Raw genomic sequence first — 12,703 nt, 5'->3', positions numbered from 1 at the left:
TTTATTAGAAATAATACATATTTATATGTTTTATACAAATGTATAAAGATTTAAAAAGATTGGATATAAAAAAAGAATAGTTTTAAAATATAAAGAAAAACCAGGGGAAGTATTTGTGGTAAATAAATCTGGCAAAAAGTATGACAAGGATTAATTTTTTAAAATAAATTTATTTAAATACAAATACGTAAATATATTTGTATGTATATGTATGCATGTACGTATACAAAATACATGAGAGGAAAACCACTTATTAACTGGAGAATTAGTCAAAAGATATGAACAGGCCTATATTTTCAAATCCTAAATAATAATTATTCTAACACAATGCTCTTGTAATTTTATTTTTTTTCCACACACCAAGTAGTTTTGTCTAGCATTTCAGTAAGAAGTTTTGTCATTCTTTATAAGATAGTAAATATTCTTACAAGACAATGCCATGCTGGCACATGGTCTTTCTTATAAATAACAGCATTAACTGAATTGTCACTTTATACACGATAGAGCCCCATCTAAGCCCTTCAGTTCAATCAGTTATAGTTGTTGTCAGTAATGGATTTGACCCCTATTCAAAACAATTAGCTCAGCACAAAGGAAAATTTGGTTTCACTGTTAAGATCTGAAAATCTATGTTTTTAATTAATTCATGGAATGAGGAAAGAATGAACATAAGATTTTTTTGCAAACCCATTATTACCGGTGCAAAAGACAGTCAATGTTATTCGATGATGTTCTCCTCCTCCTAAGAGATTGAAGCTAAAGTGAGTTTCTTAAGCTAACCAGGCAATCTCAAAGACGGTTCTACAGTATAAGAGCTCCTTAGGCTTTTTTTTCCTCATTGAATAAATAACTACCAACCTACTCACACAAATGAGTCAGTGATCTCACCTGTAAAGAGATGTGGAAACTTAATGGGCAATATCACAGCTTCTTTAAGAGCTTCTTTGGCTCCTTCAAGACCAGCAACATCACTCCATTTTACATTTGGTCGTTCTATAACAATGGCACCTAAAATAGGAATTATTTTAGAAATCAATTTAAGAAAGACTATGATCTTATTTAATCTAAAAATTGATGAATTCAAGACCCTCCACCAAAGTACTACTCTGACACCTCACTGTTGATGTGGAGATATTTAGGCTCTTGGAACATAAGCTGTCTAAGTGCAAAATCTAATCGATTCTGCTAAGGAGGTGAGACCTGGCATGTGAGCTCTCTGATGGAATGCCGATTGAGGACTAACCGAGCTAGGTAAGTATGGAGAGGCTCATCAACAGGATATCTGTATGGTGATGCATTGTTTAGCCACAGAAAATCTTAAAAGCTGTTTAATCAAATCACAGGGATTTCAATGTGCATCAGTGAAGGAAATATCCACAACTACAAAAATCACAGACTCCTGAGATAATGAAGTATGAAATGGAAGTACTGAAGGTATGCATTATAAAATCTTCCTAGAAAGGTTTGAAATACTGTCTGAAAAATAATATGAAAAAGTGGAAAGAAGATTGGACTTATGAGTCAGGAGACAGATTTTGATAACAATTAGCTGTTTAAGTGGGAAAGTTGCTTAATCTGTCTCAGTCTCTTCAGGGGTATGATAGCAAAAGATTAGCTTATAATTCTATAGTACTTCAAAGTAGTGTAACCTACAAGTCTGTTTTTGTTTATTTTATTAACTCCCTAGTGCTTACTAATGAAATATAAATGGACAATGTTTAACCAAATAAAGAAAAATATAATAAAAGAGATAACATTATCCTTTCTATTTGAGTTCAACACCACTAGGGTAAAAAATTCTCCAAAGAAATTCTCTGTACCAGAGCAAATCAGCTTTGATCAATTTATAATCTTTAGACAGTTGTCCAAGACACTAAGAGCTCAGGTTTAAGGGACATCTTTAAACACACAAAATTACCATACAATTTCCAGAGGGATTTAAAATACTGCTGTGTTGCAACAAGAGATAGAAATATATTCCATATAAAAGGAAGCATTATGTTATAAACGTCAGCAGAGTATGACTAAAAGAGGACAACATAGAACCATTATTAGTAATATTTTTACCTATTTTTCAAATTTTCACCCAAATGCCAACTTTACTTCCTCATTGTTTAAACCAATAATTTAAAAATATTTTCCTTCAGAAAAGCAATAATTAGATCTAGCAAATCTAGCAAACTAGTAAGGCATGAAAAAAAGAAAGTGTAGTTTCCATTTCTTCCAAAAGTGAGAACAAGTCAGTCTATCTAAATATTTACTTTATTGAGAAAGAATTACAAAACAAAACAAAAAATGGAAACTGTTTTAGCACTGAAATAAAATAAAAAGAACACTAGTTTTGGATTTGGGAGACCCAAGTTTTAGTCCCGCTTATGTCACTAACAAGCTATTTAACTCTCAGAGAACCACCTGTCCTTTCAAAGTTTCAATAAATGTAAAGATAAAGGGGTTTTGGAATAGATGAGGTTTTAGGTCCTTTTCTTCTCTAAGATTATAATATAGTCACATGGTGGTAATTGTCCACACTTAGTAAATGCATAATCATCACAACAACAGTGACTTGCTTCTAAGTACCATTTTGTCATTTTCTTGTTGTTCAATTGTTTTCAGTTGTATCCAACTCTTTGCAACCCCATTAGGGGTTTTCTTTGCAAAGATGCTGAAGTGGTTTGCATTTCCTTCTTCAGCTTATTTTCAAGATGAGACAACTGAGGCAAACTGGGTTAAGTGACTTACCCAAGGCCACACAGCTAGTGATTGGCTGGATTTTAACTCAGGAAGAGGAGTTCTAGCTGCCCACATACTAAGTATCCCAAACATCATTGGGATATAGATACTACACTTGATCTTAGCCAAAAGGTTGAGAAGCAATCATCACTGGGCTATAGAAAACGTACTATTTTGTTTAAAAATTAAGCTAAAAAGGTTATAATGTCTTACAAATCCTACCATCGGTGGCAGTAGAGATTGAATCACTGATTTAATTATTAATTTAAAAATTTTTTATAAAAGTAGAGGGTAAGATGAAGAAAGGTTGGAGAAAAATATTTGTGAGTACTTTATAAAATGATAAGCTACTTCAAAAATTATTTATGAAGGCAAACAAGTAGGGATTCAAAAGAATAAGGCTGCAACAAAAGAAGCTATGGAAATAATCAGAATAAAGTTATTTCCATTTTGTTCTACCACTGGCCCTTCACAGCTTACTTGCAGTTAAAACCTCCTATAAATGTTGCTTACTCTTATTAGAACATAAGGTCCTAGAGAGAAGGGACTGTGTTACTTTTTCATTTGTATCCCCAGAGCTTAGCAGAGTGCTTTGCATATAAAAAGCCCTTACATTTTTTTGTTCCTTCTGCCCAATTAATGGTTTCTCATCTATTCCTTTTAATAGTCTTCTAAAATAATAAGACATCATCTTTCATTTATAAAAACTTGGTATACTGTTTCACAGCAGTAAAATGTTTGACATATATCTCTGATCCACCTGATTGAGTCTTGTATCATTAATGTCTTCATAAGAATTGTAGATGCCTGACCAATTTTCAGTTAGCTAGTACAGTCAAGGCAGAAAATAAAGAAAATGCCTGAAAATTCATCATTTACCGGGGAAACAAAAAGGCAATTACTGTTATGTGAAAAGCCCTACCAAAAGTTATCAGAGGGAACACGCTCCTTTTTAAGTGCTCTAAATCAAAATCACAGATTATTTAACATCACATTACTAATATTTAATGAGATTTGGCTCTTGAATCTTATTCAAATATATCACTTAAATATGAGTTAATAATGAATTATTTTTAAAAGGTAACAAATTTAAGGGGGAATTCTAAAGCAACCTTGAAGTTGATTTTGTAGTTTCTTTTTTTCTGGATCATCTGATTCTCCATCCCCGTCACTGTCATTCCTAATAAAAAGAATTAAATATATTCAAATGATCATTCACTGATAGGATATAAAATAAAGCAGATATGAGTAATAAAGGGGAAAGTCAAACTGTAGATGTTTATGATTTTTAAGGGGAAATTTCAAAATATGTATATTATTAATTCAATGTTGGCAATAGTTTGTTACTTAGGGTTAATAGATTAAGATAATAAGTACTAAAATATCAAATTCATTACACATATCAAATGATTAGCAATGAATGGGGGGGAAAAGAGACTAAGAAGCCATGAACCAGAGCTCTAAATTCCAGTTGTTTTTCACATACAACTGGGTGGACAAATTTTGTGTTCCTAAATTTAGCTTTACAGATCACTAGTTCACGATTGACTTACATCATAATTTCTTTTTTTTTTAAGTTACCAAAACATATTAAGACAAATGTACAATTTTATATTTGTAAAATACTGAGGGTTTTTAATCTTTCTTTGAGAATGCTTCAAGATTTTTTTTTAATATTCTGTTGTTTGGTCTATATAGCTTAAATATAAAGAATAATTGTTAATTTTTAATTTCATAAAAAGATGCTTATTTCTCTAGTAAATTTTTTGCATTTAAGAGGAGAAAGTTTCTAAAATATATTTTTATTCTTTTTGTGTTTTTCTCAAGCTGTATACTAATTCCAGTTCACTTAAAAATAAACTTTTAAGATTAAAACAAGAAATGTATGTATGCCATAAAAAATACTTTATAAAAACGACCAGACTTTTTATATTTAAGTAATGCAAAATCTGAAACTAATGGGAAAAATCAGTCATTTAAAAAAATTCAATTAAAAATATTTATTAAGCTGACTATGCCAGGCATAATGAGATATTTAGGGAACAAAAAGTGAAAAATTATTAAGTCTCTATCTTCATGGAACTTATAATCTGGAGCTTAAAATCTAGTAAGCATGTACATAATTATAATACATTATTTTACTAATTTTTCTCTCCTGTAAACTGTGAGGATGGACCAAGCAATGATTTATATATTTGCAAATTAAGAGCACAAATGAGTCATTTAATATATGTTACTCAGCATATGCCAAGATCTATCTATTTTTAAATGATATGCAATAATCACACTGATGAAATGAAATATTAGCAATAGGTATTAATACTGATCTTTTAAACTAGAACTTGACAACTAATAATAAAGACCAAATATCATTTTCACACAATGAATTTAATGATTCTTTTTAAAGTCCATAGGTGATGACAGCAGATGATAGATGGTCTTAAGACAACTACTAGAAAACATAGTAAGGCTTGAAAACTAATGGACCCATTTGTAGGAGCTATCACTTCTTTCCTCTTCTGTTTTTAACTGAAAAACTGAACTTAATAAATATATCTTCTTAATTTTCTGGTATCATTAGGCTCAACAGTTTCAAGCTTCCTTCCACAATCAAGAAAAGCATGTCTACATATGAACAACCTAAAGATCTAAACAACAAGGAGACAAAAGAGCTTTTGTGATTGCATACTATTTTTCATGTTACATAGACAGCAGAGTTTGTGCTTACCAGTAATAAACACACCTAGAAAGCATACTCATGTATATTTACAATTGTTTCAAATCAACTTTTTATCTGTCTTTGTTATACCAAATAATTATATCTGAATAAGACATTCATGTACATTCAACAAATGATGCTATAATTTAACAAATTATTCATAGTCAAAGATCTAATTTTCATGTTTGTCTATATACCCCAATTCTTCTCAGAACAATGTCCTAGTATCATAAGTACATTCCAATTCACAGACTGCCATTCCACTATGATTTTTAATCTTATGCAGTAAAAGTCGAGAAGACAGAATTAGTAAGAACTATTGCTAGAAACTCTCTGAGTTCCTGTTACCAATATATTTAGGAAAGTTGTTTGTTTTGTCACCACCTAAAATTTTAATAGTTTTAAACAAATAATTTTTATATTGAGTACTGAATCTAGAAAATAAAAGTTTCAATAGCAGTGTAAAAGACATACCCCTTCTCATCAGCTGGGCTGGACTGTCCCTCTTTCACTGGTTTCTGAGGGGCTTTCTCTTTCTTTTTCAGGTATTCTTTTAGCTTCTCAGCTCTATCAAGATATTCTGCACACTTTGCCCTGATACTTTGCTTTGCTTTGTCACCTTGTGCTTCATCTAATTAAAAAAAGAATAGAGATTCATTAATTTCATAAGTAGCAGATTAAGTGAACTTTTTAATCTATGTTTTGTTTTGATATTTTGAAGAATCCAGGATTTCAATGGAGTAGATATACTCTCCATAGCTCAGATTTCAATCTTCATAAATCTTTTTTTTTTAAACTTTGTGACTTTTGTTCATCTATAATGACCTGCCCAATGAGATGCTGATCTTTTACTTAGTACTGTGGATAACAATGTTTTATCCAAATTGTCCATCCAAATGTGCTTTTTAAATGATGAAAATAAGATTTGGGGGATTTGAGACATTGTCTTCATCTCAATGATTAAATCAGACTAAATTAAAGTTTTTTTCCTTAAAAAAAAAAATGGACTCAAGAAACCAATGGAGTACTTAAATCTTTGTGATTGAGGCTGTGTATAAATATTTTTTAAAAAATTAAAAATCAAGTGTGTAAGTTTGATTATCTTGGTTTTATATAACATATTCCTTTTTCTCTTTCATCTAGAACAGATATTCAAGAGTTCACTGCTCCCAATAAAACCACTTATGAGAAAGAAAAATTAAAATCATAGCATATTAACCATTTCTCTTATATCCAAAATCTTTACTGATAACAATTACTTCATAAGCATAAAAGATTAGTTGTATCTATCACTTTTAAACAAAGTATCAGTATTGTTTTAAAATATGAATTACAGAAATACATACTACATATTAAACTAGCCACAACACAAAACTTACTGAAGAAAATAGTACACACTAAAATTAATCTTTCATATACCAGCTTACATATACAAAGGCTCATTTGGTGGGCTGGCTAATAACTGGTATTTACTAACAATTCTTATTTCATCTATTTTTGAAGGATATTCACTCTTAATACATAGGTGCCATATTTTCAAATATTCTTAGAAATTTTTTAAAAGTTCATACAATAAAACTAATCTGATTTAGCAGCCTAATTTTCAAAAGTTATGTATGCCAATTCCATTAAATTTTAAAGCATTACCATTCACAAATCAAATACTATATTGCAGATGTATCTGTACCTGTTAGCTAGGCTTGAGTACTTAAATGGCTTAAATGATACAAATTTTCAACTAAAAAATAGGCAGACAGGTTCTGTGGATGTACAAAGTTTAGACAAAAGCCAATTTCTGCTTTTGAGGAAAAAGGATATGACAATGCACTCATGTATTTAATGTACAAATAACTTCAATATGTAACACATATATTAGATGAATGCTACATGTAATATTTAAGGGAAAGAATAATATTATTGATAAAGTGTGACTTCATGGAAGGATAGTATTTGAACTAAGCTTTAAAGCATAAAATGGGGAATTGGGACAGGGTTGGGGAGAATCCAGACATAAGAAATAGTATAAACAAGGGCATGGAGACAAAGTTGAGGGTAGTGAGATAAGGCCAAGTGTTAAGAATTGGAGTCAGGGAAATACCTGGGATTCAAAAACCATCACTAATTCTTGTAATTAAGAGCCACATGATTATTATTTTACCTCTATGAGCCTTAGCTTCCTTATCTGTAAAATCAAGAAAATACTACCCACAGAATACCTATTTAGAGGACTACAGTTAGAGTAAAGTGAGATATATGCTAAAGAGGTTTTTTTTGCCCATTGTAAAGTGCTTCCTGCTAGTTAAAACTAATATTATCCATGGGAAGGCCAATGAGCAGTCATTTTGGCTACAGAGGAAAATAGCACAAGATAAATCTGGAAAGGTATAGGGTTGTGCTAGAATGGAAGTATGTTGATACTGGGCAGAAGAGTTTAAATTTTACCTAACAGGCCAAGAGGTATTGAAGGCTTCTGAACAAAAGGAATGACAAAACATTCATAAACTTGGTTACATGTCAATTCTAAAAGAAAAATAGCAACTCCTGAAGACCAGCTACAAAAACATAGGACTGTGATGTGCATTAATAGAGAGTATTCACAATGGTGAAATCATAGCTCCCTAAAGTATTATAGTATCTTTTTTTTTTTTAAGAAAAAGTTAAAGAAGAGAAATGATTAACTGATAAATTCTTACATTTAACTACATGGATAAAATATTGTACAGCATTTTGATATAGATGGAGAGCTTCTTCATAGTTCCCTGCTTTATCTTCTTGTGCTGCTTTGCTAGCAAGGTCTATTGCTTTCTGCAAGAAGACATACAACAATGTAATGAAAAACAAAGTAGGATGATTATAATGTAAATAATATAAAGTAAATTAATTCTGGAAAAGCTTCCATAAAATGGTCAAATTATCTTAATAAACAAAATTCAAACCGTATTTTCTAAAATTGAACTGCATTTTAATTCAATAAAACAAAAATTTTAACAAATTACAATTCCCACAAATATCCAAATATGCTTATCAAGAATATATAATTCAAACAACATCGTAAGTTCTATTAAAAACCACCCAAACATCTTAAAGTTCAAGAGAAAAAGAACAGTCCTAGAAAAATGGGAAAAGTAAATATTGTTCAATTTAAAGTACAGAAGCCAATAATTAAGATTTCAATCTGAAGTAGTAAATCCAAATTCCATAAAAACTATAAGAGTTCAATTATTGCAAGAGAATGGAAAAATATATAAATAGGGAAAAATCATACTTATACCTATTGTAAAAAATTATATGTGTCCATCCAAGAACCACTATTACTTATATTTTCTTGTTTCATTGTTAACAAAACAGCCCTGTATCACATTCCATCAATAATTATAAATGCTCAGAATAACTGACTAATTAGCAGTTATAGGTAATATCACCTCTCTGGGTCTGTATCTGGGTATCTGTGAGATGAAGGGGTCAGACTAGACTTTTACTGAGGCCTAAAATAGCAATAATTTCACAATTCCTTACAGTATCCAGCAAAACCCAAACATTTTCTGTAACACATTATTGTAGAATCATGGAATTTCAGAGGTGGATGGGACCTTACAGATCATCTGGTCCAATCTTGTCATTTCATACACATGAAAGGTGAACTCATTTGTCCAGAATTACATAGGAAATTAATTGCATCAGGACTCCAATTCAGATTCTCAGAAGTACCACTGCAGAGTACTTTCTACAGTGTCAGCAAAGTTAATAGAAAAATTTGGTTGCTTCATTTCAAATAGTGAAAATACAATAAAAATAGTGAAAGTGCATTGAACAAGGACCACTAAAATATGTCTGTCAATAAAGGAAGGATCTGTGATTGTCAGGTTGGGGGTTCCCTTTACCGATATGGGACTTTCCTCATCAAATAGTGTTAGAAGTGAGACGTGTACCCACATCTTTCTGACTCTAGCACTCTACACAATACAGTCTCTACTTTTTAACAGTTTAGGAAAAATGGATGCAGGTCAGAAAATTTATATGGACTCATATTTACATAGAAAAAACTGAAAGGATTTTGGGGGCTTGTAGTCAGACATAAAGATATAATGCTGCAGAACTGGTTTTAAAAGAGCAATTCAAAATCAAATAGTGATGAGACTTTTATAGTTCAAAGAAAAAATGATTGTTTCTTTAGTTAAACTTATGCAACTTCTTTGTGCTTATAATTATCATAAAATCCAAGATTTAAAAATCTTTTGGAGAAATTTTACCAAAAGAAAATTGCTAATACCCCAACTCAAGAAAGTGGATCTTTTGGAGAAGGGCTCCATAAAGATGCCTGTGGAAACTACACACTGAATCAAAAGATCCAGAGTGAACTTTGGGATATAATGAACTGAAGGGAGTTGAAAATATCATTATTCTGAATGTAAACTCTTATGCCAAAGGGGAATGCTCCTAAATTGGCGTTTTGTCAAGGCTTCTATCAATTATTTTTGCTTTCTTTCTCTTTTCTTTCCCCTTTGTAAAGTGCAATATTTTATACACCTCTAGTAAAAGAATCTTTTAGAGGTATAAGCTGGTTATGTGAAATGACCTAAATTGGGGAAATTTCAACATGCTTGTCTCCCAAAAGGATCAAAGGGAAGATTGTGTAAAAGGAACCCCCTCCTCAGGGGTTCATCTGACTTACGTCCCTGAGCTGTGTGTCTGGATGTCATGTGAATGCTCCAAACAGAGGTCATAGGTGGTGTAACAAGGGAATCACTTTAAAAGACTGATATATATTAATTTAAGGTCGCCAAGGAATCAGCTATGTAATTCCTAAATGAACATGACCCGAAACTAAAGCAAAATTTTATTTCCATTTTTCTCATTTGGGAATATCATAAATATAGGCAAGATAGAGTTTGTACTAGTAAGATTAATAAAACATATACATTATTTGTATTTCTGCAAGTAAGTATAAACTAGCTGGCACAGTGTAAGATTCATCTTTCTGAGTTCCAATTTAGTCAAACACTTACTAGCTGTGTGACCCTAGGCACTTAACCCTATTTGCCTCAGTTTTCACATCTATAAAATGAGCTAGAGAAGGAAATGGCAGACCATTCCAGTATCTCAGCCAAGAAAACCCTCAACTGGAATTACAGTTGAACACAACTGAAATGACTGAATGACAACATAAGCTACAGAATGGAAATGTAAGGAGTGAAGAAATAATGGCTAGAATATTTTACTCTAAAAGGCAAGTCTGGATCCTGTCCATTTAAGCTATGTAAATATAGGTTATGTTGCATGTATTCATAAGAAGTCAAAAGCCAGTCCTGATTTAAAGCCCTAGGGCAATAGTGGCCATCCTATGGCACACATGCCAGAGGGGCACTCAGAGTCCTCTCTGTGTGCACATGTACTGTCCTCCTGACAGAGTTTGCCAGAATTCTTTACTAGAAAGCCAGAGGGATGCAGGCTGGACTTATACCCTTCCCATCTCCAAGGGCACCTAAGGACATCATCCACCCCTCTAAAAGGTTCACCATCACTGCCATAGGAAGAATGGCTACTCTGAGGGCTCTGGTCTACTTTAGGGGAGAAACCAAAAGCTAGTGAATTCTACCTCCCCAAATCAACTCCCAAATTGACATTTAATATTATGAGTGCTAAGGTGACAGTAGATATAAGAGCACTGAGCCTGGAGTCAGAAGACTTGAGTTCAAATCTAGTCAATCACTAGCTGTGTGACTCTGAGCAAGTCACTTAACCTTGTTTGCCTCAGTTTCTTCATCTGTAAAATGAACTGGAAAAAGAAATGGCAGATCTTTCTAGTATCTCTGCCAAGAAAACCTCAAATGGGGTTAGAGAGGAATAGAACAGAAAAACAATTTAATTATGAGAGCTAATACCTTCTAATATCTACATGCTCTACTGCAAGAATCAAAACTGAAAAGTTTCTTCCACTTTTTTCTTACTCCCCTCCTCCTCCCAACATTTGGATCTATATAGGTTGACAGCTGACCTAGCTGATCGAGGCTTTTCATGTTATGATGGAAGGAAAGCACTATCAGGTCTGGGGAGTGGGGAGTCCAGAGTTTTGGGCTTGGCTTTGCCACCCCAGCTGTGAGGCTTTGGGCAAATACCTCCTTTGGGCCTCAATCTCCTCATTTTAGCTGCTAGCCTGACACGCCCCAAGTACTGGGCACACAATTAGATGTTTTTAATTTTTTGTCTTCCTGTGTGCCCCTGGGGCTTAGCTCCATACCAGGCTTATTGACCTGATACCACTGGTAGGGCTTCTGGTTAATCAGGATAGGAGCGGCGGAGAGACAGGAAGACCTCATACAAAGATGCGGGATAAGAACTTCCCTCTAGAGCAGAGACCACAGCCAGAACCTCTTCCTCTTCCCCCTCCCCGTCCTAGTCCTCGTCCTCCTCCTCTTCTTTCACCCTCTCCTTCCCACCTCCCCTTAGCTCAAGCGCGGTTCCGCCCTTTCCCTCCCCCTATCCCGGCTTTTGACCTCGTGACCTCGGGTCCCCAGGAGGGCTGAGGCGGCGGGAGAGGTGGGTACCTGGAGGTTGGTAGACGCCATGGCGGCGGGAGGAGCCCACGGCCAGGAGAGAAGGGTAGAAGGCGAGAAGCCACAACGGCGTCGGGTCGCGAACTACCGTGTGGATGCAGAAGCCGGCTGGTGATTTTAGGAACCCGAGCTGACGGCCCCTCTTCCGGTCCTTTTCCCGCAGCTTCCTCGAGTCTCACAGGACTTCTCCCCCCACCATTACTTCCGCAAACTAAACCCCCACCCAATGGAATTACTGTCCCGCCCCCCCGTTCAGTAGGCACTTCCTTCTACGTCACCCGCAGCGCTCCGTGACATTAGCAGCTCATTCCTGTTTGGGAATGTCTGCCCGGGTTCAGGAGGCGGGGCTGAGTCTGGCCCTTTCTAGGTTAGGGTGGAGAAAAGTCGGGAGGAGCAAGAGCGCAGGCGCATTCAACTGATTGGAGGGAGAGGCGTGGCAACTGAGCGGAATCCGCTTTTACCTTCTCGGCTTTTACCTGAGTCTTCTTTCCTACATTGAGCAGTACTTTGTAGGCAATTAATATCTGCACCCTTACAGGTGCTTAGGAGGTTTTGTAGAAGTTAGAATTATGGGACATTACATAGGATTTCGATTTATCAGTGTCTCCTGGGCTTGTTCCTCCTCTGGGCGCAGAAGCAATCTTTGTTATTTTTATCAGAGAGCTTATTGTACTTGAGTCATCTAAGCTGCTTAAAACAG

General features: G+C 34.2%; 1 protein-coding gene across 2 annotated transcripts in view; it reads right to left on the bottom strand.

The window, feature by feature from the left end:
* Nucleotides 1-12,334, bottom strand: part of VPS4B (vacuolar protein sorting 4 homolog B) — a 42,021-nt gene extending 29,687 nt beyond the window's left edge. The window contains exons 1-5 of one of the 2 annotated variants that reach the window (XM_001375934.5): nucleotides 11,995-12,334; nucleotides 8,143-8,254; nucleotides 5,924-6,080; nucleotides 3,843-3,910; nucleotides 889-1,008 (exon numbers count right to left, since the gene is read on the bottom strand). In XM_001375934.5, the coding sequence (XP_001375971.2) occupies nucleotides 889-1,008; nucleotides 3,843-3,910; nucleotides 5,924-6,080; nucleotides 8,143-8,254; nucleotides 11,995-12,015 (478 nt within the window). In that variant the 5' untranslated portion in view covers nucleotides 12,016-12,334. Of the gene's footprint in view, nucleotides 1-888; nucleotides 1,009-3,842; nucleotides 3,911-5,923; nucleotides 6,081-8,142; nucleotides 8,255-11,700; nucleotides 11,888-11,994 lie in introns of those variants that run through there. The other variant, XM_056824234.1, reaches the window with a different exon arrangement.
* Nucleotides 12,335-12,703: the final 369 nt, after the last annotated feature.

The sequence above is a fragment of the Monodelphis domestica genome, chromosome 3, assembly GCF_027887165.1.
Source record: "Monodelphis domestica isolate mMonDom1 chromosome 3, mMonDom1.pri, whole genome shotgun sequence".
NCBI classification, from domain to species: Eukaryota; Metazoa; Chordata; class Mammalia; order Didelphimorphia; family Didelphidae; genus Monodelphis; species Monodelphis domestica.
This window is presented reverse-complemented; position numbering and strand designations above follow the sequence as displayed.